General features: G+C 42.5%; 2 protein-coding genes across 3 annotated transcripts in view; both read right to left on the reverse strand.

Annotated features, from left to right (window-relative positions):
• Positions 1-11,941, reverse strand: part of LOC125371665 (xanthine dehydrogenase-like) — a 33,764-nt gene extending 21,823 nt beyond the window's left edge. Inside the window, exons 1-12 of the mRNA XM_048386548.1 lie at positions 11,877-11,941; positions 9,871-10,010; positions 8,669-8,838; positions 8,106-8,266; positions 6,451-6,527; positions 4,139-4,221; positions 3,449-3,659; positions 2,260-2,339; positions 1,973-2,122; positions 1,179-1,281; positions 953-1,101; positions 324-434 (exon numbers count right to left, since the gene is read on the reverse strand). Coding sequence (XP_048242505.1) covers positions 324-434; positions 953-1,101; positions 1,179-1,281; positions 1,973-2,122; positions 2,260-2,339; positions 3,449-3,659; positions 4,139-4,221; positions 6,451-6,527; positions 8,106-8,266; positions 8,669-8,838; positions 9,871-10,010; positions 11,877-11,929 — 1,488 coding nt within the window. The 5' untranslated portion in view covers positions 11,930-11,941. The remainder of the gene's footprint in view (positions 1-323; positions 435-952; positions 1,102-1,178; positions 1,282-1,972; positions 2,123-2,259; positions 2,340-3,448; positions 3,660-4,138; positions 4,222-6,450; positions 6,528-8,105; positions 8,267-8,668; positions 8,839-9,870; positions 10,011-11,876) is intronic.
• A 1,110-nt stretch (positions 11,942-13,051) lies between these two features.
• The window catches only part of LOC124138163 (indole-3-acetaldehyde oxidase-like), a 37,074-nt gene continuing 25,245 nt past the window's right edge, over positions 13,052-24,880 (reverse strand). The window contains exons 27-36 of one of the 2 annotated variants that reach the window (XM_048386249.1): positions 24,001-24,114; positions 23,261-23,422; positions 22,582-22,710; positions 21,424-21,554; positions 20,666-20,794; positions 18,267-18,390; positions 17,898-17,994; positions 17,087-17,194; positions 16,701-16,770; positions 13,052-13,114 (exon numbers count right to left, since the gene is read on the reverse strand). In XM_048386249.1, the coding sequence (XP_048242206.1) occupies positions 13,111-13,114; positions 16,701-16,770; positions 17,087-17,194; positions 17,898-17,994; positions 18,267-18,390; positions 20,666-20,794; positions 21,424-21,554; positions 22,582-22,710; positions 23,261-23,422; positions 24,001-24,114 (1,068 nt within the window). In that variant the 3' untranslated portion in view covers positions 13,052-13,110. Of the gene's footprint in view, positions 13,115-16,030; positions 16,771-17,086; positions 17,195-17,897; positions 17,995-18,266; positions 18,391-20,665; positions 20,795-21,423; positions 21,555-22,581; positions 22,711-23,260; positions 23,423-24,000; positions 24,115-24,880 lie in introns of those variants that run through there. The other variant, XM_046504692.2, reaches the window with a different exon arrangement.

A 24,880-nucleotide genomic window follows, 5' to 3' on the forward strand; every position in this document is an offset into this window, starting at 1 on the left:
GTTGACAATTGCCTTGACAAGATAAGAGTATTGCATGACATGAGCTGGATGCGTTTGTTACGGGTGACACATGTGAGGTAGGATACGATCGCATTTCCCCGAGCACCTGGTATCATCACAATCTGATAGTGATTCACACATACTTATGATTAAGTCGGCATCACACAACGGATTGTGCTTTCAGCAGTCTTCGTGTGATTATAAGATGGGTATTGTCGCTTTTATCATTAAAGAATACCTTACAATGAAATGCAAAATGTATTAAACAGTCTGTCTTCCAAGATCAGGTTGCACTATGTCCACCTAAGATTGCTTAAACATACCAACGCCTTGTTGATACCGCCATACACCAGGGATGGTTTTGTCTTGACAGTGAAGTTGTTGTTTCTGTCCAGCTGCATCCTGAAGCCTGCTGTCACATAGGCATGGGCATTCTGTAAAAGGCAGGGCGATGTGAGTGTCTGCATGCTATTCAGCAACAGCTACATACATCTTAATTGTGGTATTAGCACCTTGAACACCAGTGACGTTCAGAGTGATACCAATCGGGAGGGCAGAAACCACGTGGGTTTCAAAACCAAATATCATCATTTAGTTTTGTTCTCTCTAAACCCCTTACTCAATTGGGACAGGGGGCACGGGTGGCCCAGTCGTTTAAGGCGCCGCGATTCGCTGTGCAGAGTTGCGTCCCTTGGGCACGCCAAAAACCTATGATTGTGGGTTCGAATCCCGGTTCGCCCCGATTATGTTTCTAGGTTTGTCAGCACCATATACCCGTGCTCGTGGGTTTCAAAGAAGTGGTAAACGTCTAAGACCTGCATCACTTCGGGCTTTCCTCCCACATTAAGCTGACACGCCGCGATATAACTGGAATACTGTTAAAAGCGGCGTTAAACCCAACTCACTCACTCACTCAATTGGGACAGAGGGTTGCAATGTACACAAATCATACCTGATGTCTGGGTGTAATCTTGAAGGTCTTGATGAACACATCCCCCGAAGGGAACGATGGAAGACTGACAGAGATGATGACCTTGCCCTTCATGTCTAGACTCAGGAAGTCCATGAGGCTGGATGTTGTCTCAGAGCCATCACTCGATCCTGCAACATACATACTTCAGTTATTTATCCTAGCTAACGAACCTTCTCATAAACTTCCTATTGTGGTATTCTCTTACCAATGGTCAGGGTTGCTCCGACTGTCTCGAACATGGTGAAGACGTCCGACGGGAACTCAGTGTGCAGGTTCTTCAGCATCAGGTTACCTGCCCAGCTGCCCAACTGAAACACACCCTGTCTTCTCAGAAATTCAGTTCTGCCATAATGGTAGGAATTGTGATAATGGATCCTGAGATTTATAGCGGGATGCAACGCTGTTGACACTGATGCAATCAAGGCAAACAAGTGACTTCGAAATAAGCGGCATATCGAGAAGTAAATATTTGATGCAACGAGGTTTTTTCCAATATGTGTCTGTTGCAAAAGTGAAGATGATAAGCGTGTTTGATAAGTTCTAAAATTGTTCAACTTCAGACTGATAAAATATATGTGTATTGTGCACAAACGACTAGGCACCTATGATGTGGAAACAGAAGCACAGCTTCGCCAAATGATAATACGTTTTCTGTAGTGGAAGGATATACCCAGAGTTGACAGAAACTGTCATTTCATTTACTCACATTCCTGGGGGCACGGGTGGCTCAGTCGTCTTAGGCGCCGCGATACGCTGTGCAGAGTTGCGTCCCTTGGGCATGCCAAAAACCTATGATTGTGGGTTCGAATCCCGGTTCGCCCCGATTATGTTTCTAGGTTTGTCAGAACCATACCCGTGCTCGTGGGTTTCACCGAAGCGGAAAACGTCTTAGACCTGCATCACTTCGGGCTTTCCTCCCACACTAAGCTGACACGCCGCGATATAACTGGAATACTGTTAAAAGCGGCGTTAAACCCAACTCACTCACTCACTACTCACATTCCTCACTCCAGTGTTAGCAATGACGGCCACGTGGCTGGCGAAATCCCGGAAGTAGGACAATCCAGGGTTGGTCCTGTTTTTCTCAAACACCTCCATCATGTTGGTCAGAGTGATGCTGGGACCAAACATCACTTTGGAGGAGTCAATCTATGGAAGAAGTAACACTGAACCAAGGACTGGTGGAAGTAAGGCAAGTTTCCATTATTGTGATCAGTTTACATTTCAATTAATATTAAGTTTTATTTGAAATATTTAAAAAAAAGAAAAATTAAAAATCTACTTACTGAAAAGGCATAGAATTCCTGGATGCCACGCAGGTCAATGAGTACATCGTACATCCAAGGACCAATTTCTTTATACACACCTGGGAGACAAACAAGACCACTTTAAAGATTCGAAGCATTCCCCGTTGTATGTCAGTCAAACGCACAGAATACAATAATAACATTATGGAGCGGGCTCGCTCAGGTAAACCGATAGTTGTAATAAATTCGGTTCCAGTAATTCAAAATCCATTTTGTTCATCATTACGCAAAAGTTTCAAAATATTATCAGTATGTTTAAGAAGGACTATAAATCAAACATACTACAGCTGTACACTATAACCTGACGAATTGATTTTTTTTCATTGGATTCAAATGTATTCAATCAAAGCTTCAAAGAAAGCTAAAAAAGTGGGCTTTGAGGCGGAATATACATTAAGTACCAATACGTGAGGTTAAGGTTCCGTTGTATGCAATGTGTGATCGGACAATAATAAACGTACGTTCTCGAGTCTCGGTTCGCCCTTATCAAGAGACCACTCTTGAATATGGACTATTGACATAGCAGTAATAGGACAGCTGCTGCAGATAGGGATATAAACCATCCAATCACTCAGTCTAAGGTAGTGGTTGAGCTGTGCAGAGTTGCGTCCCTATGATTGTGGGTTCGAATCCCGGTTCGCCCCGATTATGTTTCTATGTTTGTCAGCACCATACCCGTGCTCGTTGGTTTCACCGAAGTGGTAAACGTCTGAGACCTGCATCACTTCGGGCTTTCCTCCCACATTAAGCTGACACACCGTGATATAACTGGAACACTGTTAAAAGCGGCGTTACACCCAAGTCACTCACTCACTCACTCACTCATAAGACACATTTAGCGAAATCATCACATTGGTTCATACTGAACTGATGTTCAGAAGCATATCCCATTTGGAATACATGCGCGTGTAATTTTTCTCTTAATTACATGTACGTAATTATTTGGAAATTACTGGTATGACATCCTGAATTTCTAAAAATGTAGTTTTTTCGAAGTTTTCTATTGTTCAATTGGACATGTAAGAAATCTTAAAAAGCATCGCAGAATCACTACGTCTATTGAATATTTGTTAATGTTATATTTCAGACACATGCCAGCATGCTCAGCTGTGAGAAACGTAGTTATGCATTTTATATGCCAAATGTCCACGAGATACAGATTCTTTACCGTATCCTGAATTTCCGAACACGAGTCTGTAGTTGTCCCCCTTGTGTTGGCCGAGGAGGACGTACAGCTGCTGTCTGGTGGTGGGTTTGTACCACTGTGACCCCTGCAGCACAATGTGGAGGGGGACGTGCTCCGGGTCAGTCTGTCTCTCAGATGAACAGCGTCCTGTGCAGGTCTTCCCGGTTTTGCTCCATATCTGCTTGTCAAGTTCCTGAACATTCATGGTTTTGAAAGTTAACATGTGATTTAAAGTTGAATTATTGATTCTTCAGGTAGAGACACTCTGTAGATTATGTCAACTAAATAATGATAATTGTAATAATAATGATGATGATGATGATGATGATGATGATGATGATGATGATAATAATAATAATAATAATAATAATAATAATAATAATAATAATATGTATACTTGTATAGCGCAAATTCATATACATGGCATATGCTCCATACGCAACAAAATATATCGTTGATAACGATGGCTACAAGGCTATAAGACATCAAATTCACTCTGAAATTGAAATTCTGAAGAGGAATGCTTTAGCTGGGACAATCCTGGCTGCTGTGTTCTGGATCTTTTGCAGTCGCCCCAGTCGCTCCTTAGTGGCACCAAACAGAAGGCTGTTGCAGTAATATAGTCTCCTTTGATTTGGTATTGGATACTCATATAGCCTCAAGTATATTCACCTCGATGTCAATGGTGCCTCCAGGAAGGTTTGGTGAGGCATCTGAGGCGAAGGACTTCATGGCATCAAGAATTGGTCGGTACCCTGAAGAACACAGGTACAAGCAGACCAATTGTTTGAACTGTTCCATATGTATTGCGGAAGCCATGCTCGTGGTCTCTGGTAACCATGCACAGACAGGTAACCTCTGAATGTGTGCATGTTTTAAAAAAATTAAGATAGCATTTATTATACTTATTAGATTTCACAAATTATAATACAAATGATAAAAAGTAACGAGGGGCATGTTGCGTGAAATAGATGATGTCATGTCAAACCAATTTTAGCTGGTTAGAACGTTAGGGACAAGCATATTTAATGATACTTCATAGCATAATTTTCACCTCTATTTTCCGTTTTACGCCCAAAGGAATCTGAATCACAATAGAAACTGGTAATACTTTGTCGTCGACACATGTCTTATTTCAATCAACTCGCGTGTCCTCTATAGCATCGATTGATATAATACAAAATACGTAAAACTGACTAAAAAGCCATCCAGTGACACTTGTTACCTAAAATGCAAGAAGCAATTTGTAATTAAATGCCAAAATGAAACGGTCATGAATAGGTGAGGTGAGGTGAAATGGGGTTTAACGTCGCGTCCAAGATTATTGCATCTAAATAGCGACGTGAATGCACGTGTGTGTGTGTGTGTGTGTGTGTGTGTGTGTGTGTGTGTGTCTGCTTGTTCTCGTCCTGACTTGTAGTAGTCCGGACTGATGCCGATTTATAGTGCTAGCCCACTGAGATACCATGCCACAGTTTAACATGAATACCCCACTCAGATACAGTATACTGACTCCGAGCCGACCAGTCCTTGTTTTAGCCCTGTAATGCCGAGCGCCAGAAAGGGTAACAACAAGTATAATCTTTTAACGTCTTTTTGTATGACGCAGGCCGGGGATCGAACCCTGGACCTTCCGTTCTCCGGGCGGACGCTCTACCACTAGACCACGGAGGCGGTCCCCGTTCATAAATGAAGCATGTTATATGTTTCATCTTGGAAACAATATACCGAGTTTGAGGTCATTAGTCATTAAAATAAAAATAATATAATATAATATAACTACGAAGCTTGAAATGTTCATTAATGGAATGCATATGGACCTACAAGGTAGGAACACATGGTGTGATGTATTTAAAAAGAACTTTCACAAAGAGTGTTTTAATTGAGATGAGATAAATGGGGTTTAACGTAGGGTTCAAGATGTGTATGTGTGGCTTGTAGAAGTCAAGACAGATGCCAGTTTTATAATGCTAGCCCAATGAGATTCCATGAAGACGTTTACCTGTATACACCACTCAGACACAGCATACTGACTCAGGGCTGACCGTCAAGCTCGTACTGCTTGACTGTATTGATTTTGCCATTACAAGGGATCAATATTTTAAAGTTTCATCCATAAAGGTTCTTTTTAATCTAAGTTCTCATTTAATAATAAGTTTTTTAAAAGTAGTAGAATTAGTTGATAAATTTTGATGTACATAGTTATTGTTTTACGAAATGGTAGTGTATAATTATTATCCTAGATTGTTTGTGGCTGTGCCCTAGAAGGGGGTTGAAGTAGGGTAAAATAATTGTCCTCCTGAGAGGGTATCATAAGACCCAATCATTCAGTTTGTTATTCCTACCGTAATTTTTAATGGCAGAATATTTGTTGATTTTAAATAGGGGCTAAAATTGACTACAATCACCACCGGCAGGTGTAAATCCTGCTAGGGGACCGTGTAGGTAGCAGAAGTATCGTAAGTCCCCACGGTCCCCAGTAAGGTGGCCTAACTTTGGTTGCTGGTGATCTCTAGCCCATTTTTATAATGTACTGTCGAATCATAGATTATTCTTTTAATTGTTCGCAACTAGTTTTACTTCTAAACTGTGATAGTAGTTATTATACTGTCCGTCGTTGACAGGTTTTTATTCATCTAAGTTTAAATTGTATTAATGTTCTCGTCACTATATGGCTAAAATATTACCGATGTGACGTAAATTTTAACTCACTCACTCAGGGCTGACTAGTCCTTGTTTTATGACGTTAATGTTTTAACGTCTGTTAGTATGACGCGGTCGTGGATCGAACCACCTTCCGCCCTCCGGATAGAGCTCTGTCTGCTAGACCATGGAGTCGGTCTGTCCATGAGGTGAAGCACACTATGACATGATATTTCGTCATGTAGTAATCGTGATGAACGCTTCGTAGGCAAATTCCTTTATAGGGCAGTGATACATTTTTCACTGAGTGATTATGTATTTTGATCATTCATCGCACTGACCAGTACATCTGCAGATTGAGACATCATAGGCATTTTCCACTTGTTGCATGGTCGGGTTGGGTGTTCTCTTCAGCAGCCTGAAACACATACACACGGCCATTGATAACTAGTTATAAAACCTTAAACTTTTGGCCGTTTTGTTAGATGTCACCCTTAAAGATCCGGGGTAAAATAGGTCTTCAGCAGCCCACGCTTGTCGTAAAAGGCGACTCTGCTTGTCGTAAGAGATGACTAACGGAATCGGGTGGTCAGGCTCGCTGACTTGGTTGATACATGTCATCGTATCCCAAATGTGTGGATCGATGCTCATGATGTCATTCCTTGGATTGTTTGGTCCAGACTCGATTATTTACAGACCGCCGCGATATAGGTGGAATATTGCTGAGTGCGGCGTTAAACAACAAACAAACAACGATGTTGTTTGTGTCATTTTACGAAAAACAAAAACTTGTTAAAAATACCGTTGAGTGACATTGTTTTAGATATTAATTGGTTGTATTCAATACTTCATGATAAAATTCCAACGTTTGCTTGATTGTTGTTTAACGTTACACTAAGCAATATTCCAACTACATGACAGCGGTCTGTAAATAATCGAGTCTGGTCGAGACAACCCAGTGATTGACATCATGAGCATAAATCTACATAATTGGGATACCACGACATGCATCAATGAAGTCAGCAAGCCTGACCACCCGATCCCGTTAGTCGCCTCTTACGACAAGCATAGTCGCCTTTTGCGGCAAGCATGGATTGCTGAAGGATCTTCTGGGGTCATAATCTGACGTATTACTTTCAAATATGTAGTGAGACAGTCCTAAGTATGATTTTCAAAGTGACAACCCCAACCACTTTGTTACCTTATCGGGAATATGGTTAAGGGTTGATTTCTATAGCTCTCATTACATGTTGTAATGCGCTTCAGTCCCCATCTTTTCGAGGCAAGGAGGTAACTCACTATAAAAGTCTAGTTCCTCCCTTGCCGAACTAGGCTGGAATAATGGAGATATATTTTGGTTGGACTAACGAGTTTATGCATACTCCAAACAAAATCGCGTTACGAAACCGACATCCGGGTCGTAAACTGCCGTGCAGATATCGGTCTATTGTGGCATTTGCAAAGCATGTGCACCGCCAACTCGGCGTCAATAGATATTTTCCAAATCTTTTCATGTGTTTTTATCAAGGTGGTCACGAGATTTGATGCACTTCGCGAAGTGAGACCCGTTTTACTACAATATAAATTTTAATGATTGATCAGATCGCCTTGACTGGGCGCACTATTTGTTTGAAAAGGAAATGCAAGTGATATGAGAGGTGGAATCTGATTGGTAGATAAGAGGGACATCGAAGGGAAATAACTTGTCATAGCCACCGGTGACGCTACGATCGAGCTGAGAAATTCCAGCCTAGTTCTACAAGGGTGGAAACTTGACTTTGCACTCAGTTAATTCCCTTACTTAGGGAAGATGTTCAATCCCTACAGGCCCTGTTATTGCAAATGCGACTAGAACAATTCTAGAATTGGAGAAAACAAATGTGAGGTTAATGTACCTTTGTGTGAGAGTGACTTTTTGTGGTCACAGCTTCTATTTTGCTTTTCTTTCCCGTCAATATTAATGACCTTCTTCATGTATCTTGAATATCTTACTTACCCATACATATTCATGACCTGGGCGGGGCTACAGAAGCCACACTGGGAGCCATTGTACTGTGCCAGACGGTCTTGTAACGGGTGTAGGCCGTCCCTGGGGTTACCCAGACCCTCGATTGTTGTCACTTGCATCCCGTCACACGTGTAGAGTGGTACCAGACACTATAAAAATCAGAACGTCACAATTGTTATACTATGTAATACAATTTTATTGACATGTATTTTTCATTTAAAACATTGCCAAATCGCTTTGGGAATCAAGAGCCTTGCAATATGATACGACGTTATTGCCGCTAGTCCTTCAGAGTTGCGTCCCTTAGGCGTGCCAGAAACCTATGATCGTTGGTTCGAGTTCCGGTTCGCTCTTATAAATTTTTTCGGATCGTCATCACCGTTCTCGATTCACCAAATGGTAAAGTCTGAGACCTGGTTTTCATCCCGTATCAATCTGACAGGACGCGATATAACTGCAATCCTGTTCGCACTCAAACACTTGTGTTACACAGAAATGATGTTAGCGCAATATGCGGACAGACAATTGTATTGATAATAACGCATTCCTACCGAGTTGACTGTGTAGGTCTGCACGGCCTTTGTGGTGGGATCATACAGTGTGGTAGTGACGAGGCACACGCCACACCCTCCTTCCATACACATCACCTTGGTGCCATAGGACACACCCTGGGACCTCATGAACTCATTCAGGGACAGAGCTGCGGCATACTGGTTGCCAACTGGAATCATGAATTATGGTAATAATTATATTATGCCATAACGAAATACGTGACACGGAGACTAGGGGTTTGTCCTATAATGCTGAATGTATCCAATGTTCGTAATGCATGATGAAGTTTAAGAGGGGGTTGATGTTGCATCTCCCCTTTGCGAGACAGATCGATATTATTCTGGTACAATAGACGTCCTTGATCGGGTTAACGGTTACCTATCAATTCCCTCAGCTGTAAAAAAATGAAAGCTTCAGAAAGGCCTTAAATGTTGTAACCCTGATCAAATAACTTTTTAGGAAGAATCGAATGAAGCTCTTTGAAGCCTTCGTAGAAGGAGTATGGTCAATTGTACCTCAAAAGTTGGAGAATGTTTGACATTAAAGATAGAACCATAAAGTCTCGCGGCCCCAGTTGTGGGATCATCTTCCCACATCAATCTTTTGTCGCTGCAGCATTTACAGATTTTCAAATAATATCGCTTTTTGGGGACATCAGTAACGGGCCGCACGTTGTGCCAGTGGGAGAATCCAAATCAGATTTCGGCGAGACGAACTCACACTGTAATGTCGGAGCTGCCCTCACAACCCCTGCTTGTAATAGGAGTGAGTGAGTAAGTGAGTTGGGTTTAACGCCGCTTTTAACAGTATTCCAGTTATATCACGGCGTGTCAGCTTAATGTGGGAGGAAAGCCCGAAGTGATGGAGGTCTCAGACGTTAACCACTTCGGTGAAACCCACGAGCACGGGTATGGTGCTGACAAACCTAGAAACATAATCGGGGCGAACCGGGATTCGAACCCACCATCATAGGTTTCTGGCGTGCCCAAGGGACGCAACTCTGCACAGCGAATCGCGACGCCTTAGACGACTGGGCTCCCCGTGCCCCCCAGTTGTGATGAAGGTGACAACAAACATAAAGAGGATGTGGTTGTAGAACAAAGCCGTTTGGGAATTCAATTGACTTCAGTTAAGCAACGAGGTATCACAGTATCCTGATCAAGACATGTACCAACAATTACAGTCATAGCTGTGTATGTACCTGTGTAGGAAGTGCCATTGATGGTGAAGGTGACCGAGGACTTGAGAGGACCTGTGGCCTTGAACTTGAAGAAGTGGCCACAGTTTTCACAGGTAAAAGCATAGACGCCATCCTTCAGCGCTCCGTTTGTGGGCACGTGGCTGTAGAGGAGATCCGTTTAGGGTTAGTCATGCTCTAACAACTACTACCTCTTTGTCGTACAAGTGAATGAATGTTCTCTGTAGTCAGCAATTAAAACCTCTGCAGTCAGCAATACAAACCTCTGCAGTCAGCAATACAAACCTCACGGCGACATGTAAATACTTCAGTCACAACCAGTTGAAGTGATGCCATCAGAAGCAACTCACGCCTTCGGGGTACAATCTCACTCTCATCACTTTCTCAGTTCACTCCACTAACTCACTCCACTCACTCACTTCACACTCTCACTGTCTTCAGCAACCCATGCTTGCCGTAAAAGGTGACTATGCTTGTCGTAAAAGGCGACTAACGGGATCGGGTGGTCAGGATCGCTGACTTAGTTGATGCATGTCTTTGATCCCAATTGCGTGGATTAATGCTGATGATATTAATCACTGGATTGTCTGGTCCAGACTCAATTATTTACAGAGCGCCGTCACATAGCTGGAATATTGCTGAGTGCGGCGTTAAACAACAAACCAAACCATACCAAATCACACTCTCACTTGCTCACTCACTAACAATTGTCCCCTGAGAGGGCAGGTAAGTCCCATATCATTCGAATTTTTTTTCATTTCTCTGTGATTTTACTCGTTGTATTCTTGTTGATTTTTAATGTTTGGCTTAACTATCTGACAATGGCCAGTAGCCAGAGGGATGGTGTAAATCCTGCTGGGGTACCATGTAGGTAGCAGAAGTACCGTAAGTCATCATGGTCCCTAGTAGGTTGCTGGTGATATATAGCTCACTTTTATTATGTATTGTTATGAACAGTCATATTTTAAGAGTAAATGCCAGTTCTAATTCCAAATCTGTGATACTCTAGTTGTTTTACTGTCCATTGTCGACAGTTTTATAATAAGCTTTAATTGTAGATACTCTTGAAAGATGAAGTGGTCTCGTTACAATATGTCTGAAATATTGTCAATGTGACGTTAATTATTAACTCACTCACCTACTCACTCTTTCCACTCACTCACTCGACTCGCTTCACTGACTCACGCCCACGCACCCACTCACTCCACTCGCTAACTCACTCACTCACTCGATCACTCACTTGATCACTCACTAACCCACGCTCCACCACACTCACTCACTCACTAACTCACGCTCCACTCACTCACTCGCTCACTCAATCACTCTCCTCTCACGCCCCACTCACTCATTCACTCATTCACTCACTCACTCAGTCAAGCTCCACTCACTCACTCACTCATTCCACTCGCTAACTCACTCCACTCGCTAACTCATTCCACTCACTCACTCACTCACTCACCCGCTCATTCACTCACTCACTTATTCACTCGCTCACTCACTCACTCAGTCAAGCTCCACTCACTCACTCATTCAATATTTCAATCAGTCAGTCAGTCAGTCAGTCACTCACTCACTCACTCATTCACTCACTCACGCTCCACTGCACTCCCTCCCTCCCTCCCTCACTCACTCAGTCACTCAATCACTCAATCACTCACTCACGTTCCACTACACTCCCTCACTCACTCACTCACTCACTGGCTCCACTCACTCCACTAAAACTATCATATAACAGTAGATACGGATAGACAAATACATTACTTACAAAAGGCACCACAGAAAAAAAGCCATTACTTTCTCTCCTCCATCAGTGGTCAACTGAACATTTTCCATAATAATAGTTCATGATCAAACAAACTGTTTAACTACGCAAAATGTTGGTTAAGCATATTGGGTTGAGACAGAAGTCATAACATGATACATGAGAATTTCACATTCAAAATACAATGGTTGCTTTATAAGTTTTGCAAGCCAATATTACATTGAAATAGAGCACTAATCAACCATACCTTGTCCTACAAACTGGACACCGTACAAAGCTCCGCAGCAACTTCGTCGACATGTTTACGTTGTCTCCCGCCGCTCGCGATGACGATAAGCCCTGATACCTATCAGTGACCTAGTTGAATGCCTATTTGCGCATGCGCTGTATCGTGTACCTGTATCTTTAATCCCACCTTCTGTATTTGTGTAGCTAGACTTACAGCGCACAGTCATGCTGATAGAGTTCGAAGGTCGTTGTGTGTTATTGACTATTGTCATGAGATGTATGACTTGTATTTAAGTCATTGTCGAATATAATCGGACAACTGTATATGTTATTCACAAAGGTACAATAACTTAAGATTTTGTTGACATTTGCATTGCCCGTGATGTATTCAAAACGTACATTTTAATCCAATTATAAGTCATAATACTTATTTTAAATAGACAAAATAGCAGTTCGTAATGCGGGTTTGTTTACGTAGTACATATTCTCAACAACAAGTGCGTTTAGTTTCGAATGTGGGCCCACCTCGAACTTTCGATTAGGCAAACGGAGTTAGCTCCCTTTTCGAACCCGCGATAATGCGGTTTCGCCCATCCATCCATTATCCATCATCCATCCATCCATCCATCATCCATCCATCATCAATCCATCCATCCATCCATCCATCCTCCATCCATCCATCATCATGAGGTTATTGTTATTGTCGTTTATCGTGAATATGTATATCTACATTTAGTAAATAGCGAAGTAATACGCCAAGCATATTTATAATGATTTTACTCACAAATGTAGTCATAGGTCATTATGTTGGTGTCATTATGTTTTCATTCTACATACCATATATTGCTGTTCTATATCTTGTGTTCTGTATTGTAAACACAACGCCACTGACAGTAAACTGCTTGATTGTAATCGTTCCTCATCTTCTTATTAAGGTATAATCAAGTTGCCTAACACGGGTCAAAAGTTTACCATTCCACAACGTTTTTAAGCCAATCAGACTGCGACACAGTCACATTCATTTTACGTCCCGTAAACCATATGATCAATGTCCCGTACACCAGCTGATTCATGTCCCGTACACCAGCTGATCAATGTCCCGTACACCAGCTGATTCATGCCCCGTACATCAGCTGATTCATGTCCCGTACATCAGTTGATTCACGTCCCGTACACCAATTGATTCACGTCCCGTACATCAGCTGATCAATGTCCCGTACACCAGCTGATTCATGTCCCGTACACCAGCTGATTCATGTCCCGTACACCAGCTGATCAATGTCCCGTACACCAGCTGATTCATGTCCCGTACACCAGCTGATCAATGTCCCGTACACCAGCTGATTCATGTCCCGTACATCAGTTGATCAATGTCCCGTACACGAGCTCATCAATGTCCCGTACATCAGCTGATTCATGTCCCGTACATCAGTTGGTCAATGTCCCGTACACGAGCTCATCAATGTCCCGTACATCAGCTGATCAATGTCCCGTTCACCAGCTGATTCATGTCCCGTACATCAGCTAATTCATGTCCCGTACACCAGCTGATTCATGTACACCAGCTGATTCATGTCCCGTACATCAGCTAATTCATGTCCCGTACACCAGCTGATCAATGTCCCGTACACCAGCTGATTCATGTCCCGTACATCAGCTGATTCATATCCCGTACATTAGCTGATTCATGTCCCGTACACCAGCTGATCAATGTCCCATATACCAGCTGATCAAGTCCCGTACACCGTCTCACGCTTCCAAACCGTTTTTGAAAATAATATCCAATTTTGATTTGGCGTTATAACGAGACAATAGTAAAGCCTGTTCACATGTGCGACTATTGACGAAAGCAATCGCTGCACGAGAAATTGTTGCAAATGTGATGTATGATGATGGCAGTCCAGGTAATGGTATTTTAATTATGAGCTGCCAAGTCTACTTACTGTAAAACATTTCTATCATTGAACAACTTGGATGAGATTGTGTTCGTATTGAAGAAAATGAAACTAGTTGTGGCTCCTGATTTGTAATATTGTGGAACATTTGTCTGAAATGTTACTTCAGGAACATGCTGTCTTATTCTGATTCCGTAGACTGGCCAAACGTTTCAAACAATAGTAAAAGCCATACTCTCTGGTCGAGACTTTGAGCTCTTACTGTTTGTAGACCCACACATTAGCAAATGTTGCTTAAGCTGTTTGAGTTCCTCCAAAGCCACATGGCATCGTCTTGTGCAGTCCCAATGGTTCCTGAAGGTGGGGAAACAAATTTTCCAAACCAATGGTTCCATTTGGCTTTCGTCCTTTCTTTCTACCATAGCTGCGGTGGCTTCTTTGAGATAAAAACGTGAAATAACATACTATATGAAATGTTATTTGAAATACTGTCCTCTGAATGTCATCCCAATTTGCCTTTGTATGTTCTTCTTACGTCGTGGACTACAACCTAAATGCAGTAAAGTAAAGTTCAGACAAAGATGTTGTCAATCAGGAAATCCAGCAACTCACGTTTGGGTACAATATATCCGAGTAGAGTTTCAACAAAGTAACTACATCCATTAAAGATTGTGGTAAAATCCGAAGCCCTTTCTTTGAAGCCCTTTTGAGAGTTTAACATCTTTTTAATTTTATCTAGCAGGACAGTTGTGTAAAGAGCGTCATGTGAACGAACTATTGTTTAGTAATATTCCAGCTTTATCACAAGGACCTGAACATATCTTGTGTCGACCAGAGGATAAGCAACGACCCGTGTCACACAAAATCTCAGACATAAGGTATCCCCATTTTAGTCACTACGAGTTTGGTACAACTGAGGCCGTGTCCCGAAGACTCGGGGATTCCCGAAGAGGTTTCGTATACTCCATCAAATGGACCGTTACTGAACTGTTTGAGTGAATCGTGTATTATGTCCCGGAAAGGCAAACACATACTGCTCAAAGAATGTAAAAAACACCGGATTGGCATGATTATAGCAATATGAAAGAATTTTGGAGTTCTTTAACTTCGTTTGAGCAGTACAGATGAAACGCAACTTGAAAGACAAAGTAGAGCAACGCATGACGCATTGGAGTCCGAGGCAGTCGTACACGAATCACATGTATGGATGGATTCTACGAAGCGTCGACGTTCCTTAAAGAATAGATCACAAAGAACAAATGAAACAAATGTATTTATTCATTTCGGGAGCATAGCGAGGTAAATTTGCAAATGAAAGTGTTTGGAGAATACATAGTCTTATATTTCTTTTAGTTCAAGTCTTACTCCGGTGTCTGTTTTGTGGCTTGTCATTGTAACACAACACAAAGTGCATACATAGACTAACAGGGTTTAAAAACTGTAAATGTGTGGTGAGTATTAATGATTGAACAACAACATAGCAAGACATATCAAGAAAGTAACTCGTAACAACATCATTGCCCAATTACAGTTGTCAAGTTTTGCTGACCAATGAAAGCCTGCAGTCAAACGAAACAGCTATAATTTTGTTTCTCAACCGGTTTTCGATGTCACATATTGTAAACCGGTTTACCCAACTTTGCCAAAGGTGTAAATATTATTTCTTTGTTTATGTGTATCTATACTAATTCTCACATGGGCTGCATTACTGTATTGCTAGTGTTATACATGTATGTAGAAGTTATGGCATTTACCCTTTTCACTGTGTAGATGTGACGTAAGATTATTTTCAGTATCAGATCTTTGCAGGGGCGGTCGGGTAGCCTAGTGGTTAAAGTGTTCGCTCGTCATGCTGAGGACCCGGGTTCGATTCCCGACATGGGTACAATGTGTGAAGCCCATTTCTTGTGTCCCCCGCAGTGATATTGCTGGAATATTGCTAAAAGCGGCGTAAAACCAATCTCACTCACTAAACGTTTGCAGTCGTCGGTTCTCACTTCGTCCTGATAAGTCGAATATGTCTATATTACACAATCGAGACATGCCTACATGCCACTCTTAAGAGATTATGTGTTTTCAGATTTGTGTTCGTACTTGTCTGTGTTATCATAGTGTGTATCCACATTGGGTGAGGGAGGTGTGTTTAACGCCGTTTTTAACAGTATTCCAGTTATATCGCTGCGTGTCAGCTTAATGTGGGAGGAAAGCCAGAAGTGGTGCAGGTCTCAGACGTTTACCACTTCGGTGAAACCCACGAGCACGGATATGGTGCTGACAAACCTAGAAACATATTCGGGGCGAACCAAGATTCGAACCCACAATCATAGGTTTCTGGCGTGCCCAAGAGACGCAACTCTGCACAGCGAAACGCGGCGCCTTAGACGACTGGGCCACCCGTGCCCTCGTTTCCACATTGGAATTGGAGGTATGGGTAATTTCGCTCAGCACTCCAAGGTGTACTGAAACAGCTCTGCGACATTAACTTCTTCATCACACAATATATGTGTGTCAATGACTAGCGAACGACCAGGATAACAGTTTGCTTCATAAACAGAAAACAGTAACAATTGAACAATTTCAAATTTGGGTCAGAGCAGACATGATGACTCTAGGAAAAGTACCAATGCGCAGTGAAAAGTCCAGAAGGTCGCAGAATGTTATGTGCAGAATGCCAACGTTTTGTTTCAACCAATCAGAGTGCGACAGTCACATTCATTTTATGTACGAATAGCTCCCAAACGTTTGTCGATGTCACAACCACCACATGATTCACGTCCCATAAATCAGGTCCTGTACACCAGCTGATTCACGTGTCATAAACCATATGATCCATGTCCCGTAACCCAGCTGATTCACGTGCCATAAACCATATGATCAATGTCCCGTACGCCAGCTGATTCACGTGCCATAAACCATATGATCAATGTCCCGTACGCCAGCTGATTCATGTCCCGTACACCAGTTGTGAGTTGTCAACTTGACAGGCTCCCTGTATCACTTCCACCGTCGCTGGGCCGTCTGAAATAAACACAATCAGACACTTTATGACATAAGAAGAAACAATGACACCTCGTCAAGGTGTGTCGTCCTTATGTCAGACTGTAAGATGTATATTCCCAGAGATAAGCTTTATTTAAAGACGATCAGGTCAGGGAAACACAGTAAGTCATCCGCTACGGACGAACATATAAACAATATTGTTCCTGGATCATTGCGATGATCTCCTTGACAGGGCGCTCAGATAAATATATTGTTTCATAAGCTATCCGAAACTGATGAGGAAAAACGGGAATGACCGTGGTCTGGGCAATTCAAAACTAAATCAATTGCATACCGAGTGGGAAGAATGTATCCTTTGATATTTCCTTTCTGGCAGCCTCGATGGCGTGTTTCACAGCAAACAACGCTGATGCAGCCATACACAGGGGCGGCTCCCCCACAGCTGAAACATAAATTATTAATTATTAATTAATAATTGTTTACAGATAGTGAAGTGGGTGAAATGCGTGTTAGAGTCGCTGTCAAGATTATTGCACTCATATTGCGAGGTAGATACACGTGTGTGTGTGTGGCTTGCATTTAACATATTTTGACGCAGCCAACGAAAAACATGGCTATCCATGTTGATGAAAGGTGAGCAGATGAAATATGTTATCAAACTATGAATATAAGAATAAAAAAACATAGTATAAATAGCAGTATCACTCGGAGTACACATGGTTTTATGATTGTAGAACCCAACGAAGGACCCCTATAATCACGTGTACCCCGAGTGATTCTGCTTCAACGAATTTATCTTGCCGACATGTTTTAATCTGCAATTGAAAAAGAATTATAACAACTTGTAAATTGATAGAAAACAGCTGTTCGATTGAGCTGAGGTTAACTTGTGCTATTCGTGGCGTTCATGGACTCGGGGCCAAAAAAGAGTGTGACGTTCTGCTTCGAAGCGTGTACAAGGGATTTACTCTTCCGCTCAGAAATCCACGTGCAGCCTGTGTTCTTTCTGGAGGGGTACAATGGATGTATTCTTCCGCTCAGCAATTTAAATGTATCTTCCTCCAAGGCGGGATAAATAGTATTTTATCACGATCACGTGAACCAATCGGATCTCATTTATTCCAATATAGAGGTATGATAAATACCTTTTGCCCTGAGGACGCCTCGAGGGTTCGGGGCATTCTTCAAAAACTGGATCCGGAAATCGATAGGTATATCCTTTCCAAGTGGTGGTTTGTATTCCTGTTCAAATATAAAATAGTCTATATTTCATACCCAATACTGTTATTAATTGTGCACAGCATTTGTGACTTATTTGTGAAATCAAACAACTTTTCTTGGCTAGCTTATGAAATATTTAAAGGTGCAAAAACACGAGTCCTTGCTCTGCTTGACTTTGACATAATTTACTTTGTCTCTCTATGAGAAATCCATTGGTTTACCCACGAACCTAATCCTGTATAGGTCCATGGTTTACCACAGAAGGTCATTGACAACTGTTTCCCTAAATTTACCCATGTGCCATCCGTCAGGGCGGTGCCAGTCTTGGGGTCAAAGATCATCTGTTCGGTCATCCAGTAGCCCAAGCCCATCACAAACGCACCCTCAGCTTGTCCAATGTCAATCTCAGGGTTCATGCTGGAGCAATGAAAATAGAAACATAATGATGGAGTGTACAGCCTATTTGTCCGTGTTTTTTATACACCTATACCATTAATGTGGTACAGATTGATTTAGGTACCAATCCGTCTTATTCGGGAATCACAAAGGGATTCCTTTCGCCGAGGATTTGACCAGATTGACGCCTCCCTATAACAAAAGGAATACATGCATTTTAATATGAAAGACTCACTCACTAATTCCTTAGAATCACAACATTCACCGTATCGTCTCTGTATCCCTCCACAGTCATACAGGATATCCACTCTGTCGATCTCACCTTTCTCCACAGTCATACAGGATGTCCACTCTGTCGATCTCACCTTTCTCCACAGTCATACAGGATGTCCACTCTGTTGATCTCACCTCACTCCAGTCATACAGGATGTCCACTCTGTTGATCTCACCTCACTCCACAGTCATACAGGATGTCCACTCTGTTGATCTCACCTCACTCCACAGTCATACAGGATATCCACTCTGTTGATCTCACCTCACTCCACAGTCATACAGGATGTCCACTCTGTTGATCTAATCTCTTTCCACAGTCATACAGGATGTCCACTCTGTTAATCTCACCTCTCTCCACAGTCATACAGGATGTCCACTCTGTTAATCTCACCTCTCCCCACAGTCATACAGGATGTCCAGTCTGTTGATCTCACCTCTCTCCACAGTCATACAGTATGTCCACTCTGTTGATCTTACCTCCCTCCACAGTCATACAGGATGTCCACTCTGTTGATCTCACCTCTCTCCACAGTCATACAGGATGTCCGCTCTGTTGATCTCACCTCTATCCACAGTCATACAGGATGTCCACTCTGTTGATCTCACCTCTCTCCACAGTCATACAGGATGTCCACTCTGTTGATCTCACCTCTCACCACAGTCATACAGGATGTCCACTCTGTTGATCTCACCTCTATCCACAGTCATACAGGATGTCCACTCTGTTGATCTCACCTCTCTCCACAGTCATACAGGATGTCCACTCTGTTGATCTCACCTCTCTCCACAGTCATACAGGATGTCCACTCTGTTGATCTCACCTCTCACCACAGTCATACAGGATGTCCACTCTGTTGATCTCACCTCTCTCCACAGTCATACAGGATGTCCACTCTGTTGATCTCACCTCTCTCCACAGTCATACAGGATGTCCACTCTGTTGATCTCACCTCTCTCCACAGGCATACAGGATGTCCACTCTGTTGATCTCACCTCTCACCACAGTCATAAAGGGTGTCCACTCTGTTGATCTCACCTCTCTCCACAGTCATACAGGATGTCCACTATGTTGATCTCACATCTCACCACAGTCATACAGGATGTCCACTCTGTTGATCTCACTTCTCCCCACAGTCATACAGTATGTCCACTCTGTTGATCTCACCTCTCTCCAAAGTCATACAGGATGTCCACTCTGTTGATCTCACCTCTCACCACAGTCATACAGGATGTCCACTCTGTTGAACTCACCTCTCTCCACAGTCATACAGGATGTCCACTCTGTTGATCTCACATCTCACCACAGTCATACAGGATGTCCACTCTGTTGATCTCACCTCTCTCCACAGTCATACAGGATGTCCACTCTGTTGATCTCACATCTCACCACAGTCATACAGGATGTCCTCTCTGTTGATCTCACCTCTCTCCACAGTCATACAGGATGTCCACTCTGTTGATCTCACCTCTCACCACAGTCATACAGGATGTCCACTCTGTTGATCTCACCTCTCTCCACAGTCATACAGGATGTCCACTCTGTTGATCTCACATCTCACCACAGTCATACAGTATGTCCACTCTGTTGATCTCACCTCTCTCCACAGTCATACAGGATGTCCACTCTGTTGATCTCACATCTCACCACAGTCATACAGGATGTCCACTCTGTTGATCTCACCTCTCTCCACAGTCATACAGGATGTCCACACTGTTGATCTCACCTCTCTCTACAGTCATACAGGATGTCCACTTTGTTGATCTCACCTCTCTGCACAGTCATACAGTATGTCTACTCTTTTGATCTCACCTCTCTCCACAGTCATACAGGATGTCCACACTGTTGATCTCACCTCTCTCCACAGTCATACAGGATGTCCACTCTGTTGATCTCACCTCTCTCCACAGTCATACAGGATGTCCACTCTGTTGATCTCACCTCTCACCACAGTCATACAGGATGTCCACTCTGTTGATCTCACCTCACTCCAGTCATACAGGATGTCCACACTGTTGATCTCACCTCTCTCCACAGTCATACAGGATGTCCACTCTGTTGATTTGGTTCTCCCCGGTCAAAACGTCCACCTCGACCTCTGTGCAAGTTGCACCGTAGATGTTGTAGTTAGTGCTGACGCCTGTAGGGTTGGTGCTGAAAACATATGTATGTATACGCGTTCCGAAATTTAGTTTTTGTGGGTAACATGCACATAAATCCATTTTGCAGATACATTTTGTCCATCCTTTTCATTCCTTTCAAAAACACTTATAGCTATTTGATAGTGATTCATAAACACATGCTTATGATATGGTCGGAATCATACAATGGACTCTGCCTTCAGCAGTTATTTCTTATGATTATGGAATGTGCTTTGTCGGTTTAATTTACATATGATTGTGAGTGAGTGAGTGAGTGAGTGAGTGAGTGAGTGAGTGAGTGAGTGAGTGAGTGAGTGTGATTGCTGGATGTTTTATTAATCTTACTACTATTCCCTATGTTGGCTTGGATATCGAAAACTAGCTTTGTCCATTGGCAACATTTCATCTCTAGATCAGACTGATGTCGTTTAAGACATGACAGTGAAACTGTACCGGTTATGACACAGAGGTCAAGAGGTGCATTGTGGGACATTGTATTTAGGTAGAATCCATGACCACAACGCCATCATAATGATAGCAGGGTAAGGTTATCGCCCGAAATGTCAGTTCCATCACTGTATCAGCAAACACTCACGAACGTCTTTCGGGTACCAACTGTAAAATTAATATCTGCACACTCACAAGTTTCTGGCTGACAAGTCCATTCCTTCGCTGTAGCACTTAGCAACCAGCTGCTGCCAAGTAGGGTTGACCATCTTGGCTTTGACCGGAGCCATCCGGGTCTTTAATTGTTGACAGCACTGCATGACTCCCTTGAAGAGTAAATTGCATGGGCACGTTAAGTCCTTAGTACATGTACGCAGGGCTCATGTCAACATATTTCAGAGATGCTTTTAGTTTTATATCGAAATGTGTAGCTCATCAGGTAAACGTTTTAATTCTTAGCATTTTGAACTTACACATTTACACTTTAACATAGTGGGTTGGTTTTAACTTGGTCCCTTACAAAGTGGAATCGTAGTTTGCCTTGATGCCTTGAAGGTCTATCAATACAGTAATAAGAATACCAAAAATGTTTTTCAATTTACTACATGTTAGGGTTCGACCCGTGAAGATCCGGGTTAGATTTGGTCTTCAGCAACCAATGTTTGCCGTATTAGGCGACTATGCTTGTCGTAAGAGGCGACTGAGGGGAACGGGTGGTCAGGCTCGCTGACTTGGTTGATGCATGTCATCGGTCCAAATTGCGTGGATTGATGCTCATTATGTTAATCACTGGATTGTCTGGTCCAGACTCGATAATTTACAGACGGCCGTCATATAGCTGGAATATTGCTGCGTGCGGCGTTAAACAACAAACAAACATGTAAGGGTTCACTCAAAGGCCAGTCGGATTGGCCACGACCTGACGTTCACGTTCTCTGGCATCCTGTTTGCACCTGACCCGTGAAGATCCGGGGTAGAATAGGTCTTCAGCAACCCATGCTTGATGTAAAAGGTGACTATGCTTGTCGTAAGAGGCGCATAACGGAATCGGGTGGTCAGGCTGGCTGACTTGGTTGATGCATGTCATCGATTTCAATTGCGCGGATCGATGCTCATGATATTAATCACTGGATTGTCTGGTCCAGACTCGATTATTTACAGACCGCCGTCATTTTGCTGGAGTATTGCTGATTGCGGTGTTAAACAACAAACCAACAAACCAACCAACCTGTTTGCTCCTTCGTGTTTTGCAATGTTGGATGCTTGTCTGGTATCTGAGGGACGCATTAATATACCAAGTGTGTTGGTCTGCCATGCAAGTATTTGATTTTGTATGTCTGGTGAATACCTTACCAATGCGTTGACTTCACTGGTGATGCTGCCTCCTGTAGTGATGGAGTTGGAGTCCGCCAGAGTCGTCGTTGGCTTCACCTTGATCGTGTCCATAGGAATACCCAGCTCAAAGGCACATACCTGCATCATCTGTTATGAAATATCATGCCATTTCATTTTCACCAATGACAAAGAACGGTTATCAGATAGTTTCAACATCATCGTGTCATGGATTGAACACCTGTATATTAAACGTCAACGCCAGAGCATAATCAGTCTCGATTATCTGCCTGAACACATTGCATTTGGCGTAAACGGCATTAATATGGTGACAATTATATGATTGGATCATACTAAATGGATTGGATTATATGATTAGTGATGACACCATGTGTTCGCGATGATCGGGCGCTCCAAACATCAAGCTACAGCCCATCGCGTGTTTCGTCCATTACCGGAGGCAGTACTCGATGATCGTTGGTTCGAATCCTAGATTCGATTCGATTCGATATAAATCCAAAATTAGTCAGCACCATTGCCCTGCTCGCAGCTTTTACCAAAGTGGTGAATGTATGAGATCCTGATCTCTTTGGGCATAAATACTGTTGATACCAATTCACTTGCCTTTGCGCAATCATGTCAACACTGTTCCTTATTTTGTGTATATAGCGTACGTCCACTCTTCCTACATATATCAAACCTTGGTGTTTATTCCCTGTCCATTCTCCACACCGCCGATCGATATTGCGACGGAGCCATCCCCGTGGTAGACGGTCATGTAGACGTTGTAGTTGGCGTGAGCGTAGTTCAAGTCCCACCGGAGAGGCATAACCGAAATGCCCTTCTTCTTCCATCTGTTCGCCTTGAAACCAATCAATAGGGAAGTTAAGATACTATAATGCTCATCGAGTGAGAGAGTAATGGACATAACCATACTTAAAATACATTTTCAGAAAAGCAAAGATTTCACCACACGTTAGGAGCTCGTAGAACTATGTTAAAAGTAGGATCATGTCAGGTTAGAATTGGTCTTAAGTAGTTAATGCTTGTCTTAAGAGTCGACTAACGAGAACGGGTGGTCAGACCCGCTGGCTTGATAGATGCATGTCATCGTATCGCGTTGAATGATGCTTAGGATGTCAATCACTGGATTGTCTGGTCCAGTTTAAATTATTTGCAGCCACCGTCACGTAACTGGAATGTTGCTGACAGCGACTTTTAAAAGAAAAAAAATATGTATGCAGACATTTGCATCCACGCATACATCCCACGATAACACTTTGCGACGAGTCGTTCCAGGGTATTTATTACCAACCAGGTACTATTTGGACAACGAATTCCTGTTTCATGTTTGTAGAACAGGTTGTCAATTGTCTCTCCCCCAGTCCCTAACCTGACAATATTTAACATTGTTTTTGCAAGCTGCAGAAGTTGCTGTACCTGGTTGAAGGCTGTGACCTGTTGCTTTCTGGACTGGACATCGGCTGACGTCTCCAGTTGAGCCACCATGTCTTTGATGTTGCAATATTCCAAAACCATTCCATTTGCACTTTTCTGAAAATGTTGATCAAAGCCATCAAGTGTATTTATTTTCTCATATTTTTTATTTAAATATAAATCAGGTTTAGGGATCTTTGACAGTTTTTTAGGATATGGGAATCTCTTTGCAAACCTTTCATTTTTTGATGTGTCAGGCCCTAGTGAAAATTCGAATAATTATTTTAGTTATCATAAGTTAAACAAGAGTTTGCCACTAACGTGGCTTTATCCCCCGCCCCTGTTGCAGAATTTATGACATAATTAAATCTAAACAAACCCTTATCTGTTTTAACCGAGGTGGAAATTGTAAAAAAAGGAAGAGTTTGGAACCTAAGTCCATCTTGTTGCCATGGAAACGTAAAAAATAAAAATTTCAAAAATTTCTAAATAGCAAAAGACACCAGTTCAGCATGTACTTGACAGACCTGCAAAGTTTCATGAAAACATATTGAACGGTTTCTGCGTTATGCTCCGGAAACGAAACGTGACGGACGGACAGACGGAGCCCGTTTCTATATCCCCCGCCAGCTTTGTTGGGCGGGGGATAATAACTGTTGAGCAATGGTGTACACTTAATATTGATTCGAGAGTTATGCAACTACAACCAACGGAAAATATGGCGACGTGTTCGTTAATCACATAATGACTACCTTTGTGATATTTCTTGAATATTTCATCTTGAACAAGAATATTTAACAAGAGTATCCACCAAAACACAAATCTAGTCTTTTCCATTCCGTGTGTACAATCTCTTTTAACCTGAACATTGTATACGCGAATT

This window comes from Haliotis rufescens, unplaced genomic scaffold (assembly GCF_023055435.1).
Source record: "Haliotis rufescens isolate VD_foot unplaced genomic scaffold, xgHalRufe1.0.p SCAF_6, whole genome shotgun sequence".
In the NCBI taxonomy this organism is placed as follows: Eukaryota; Metazoa; Mollusca; class Gastropoda; order Lepetellida; family Haliotidae; genus Haliotis; species Haliotis rufescens.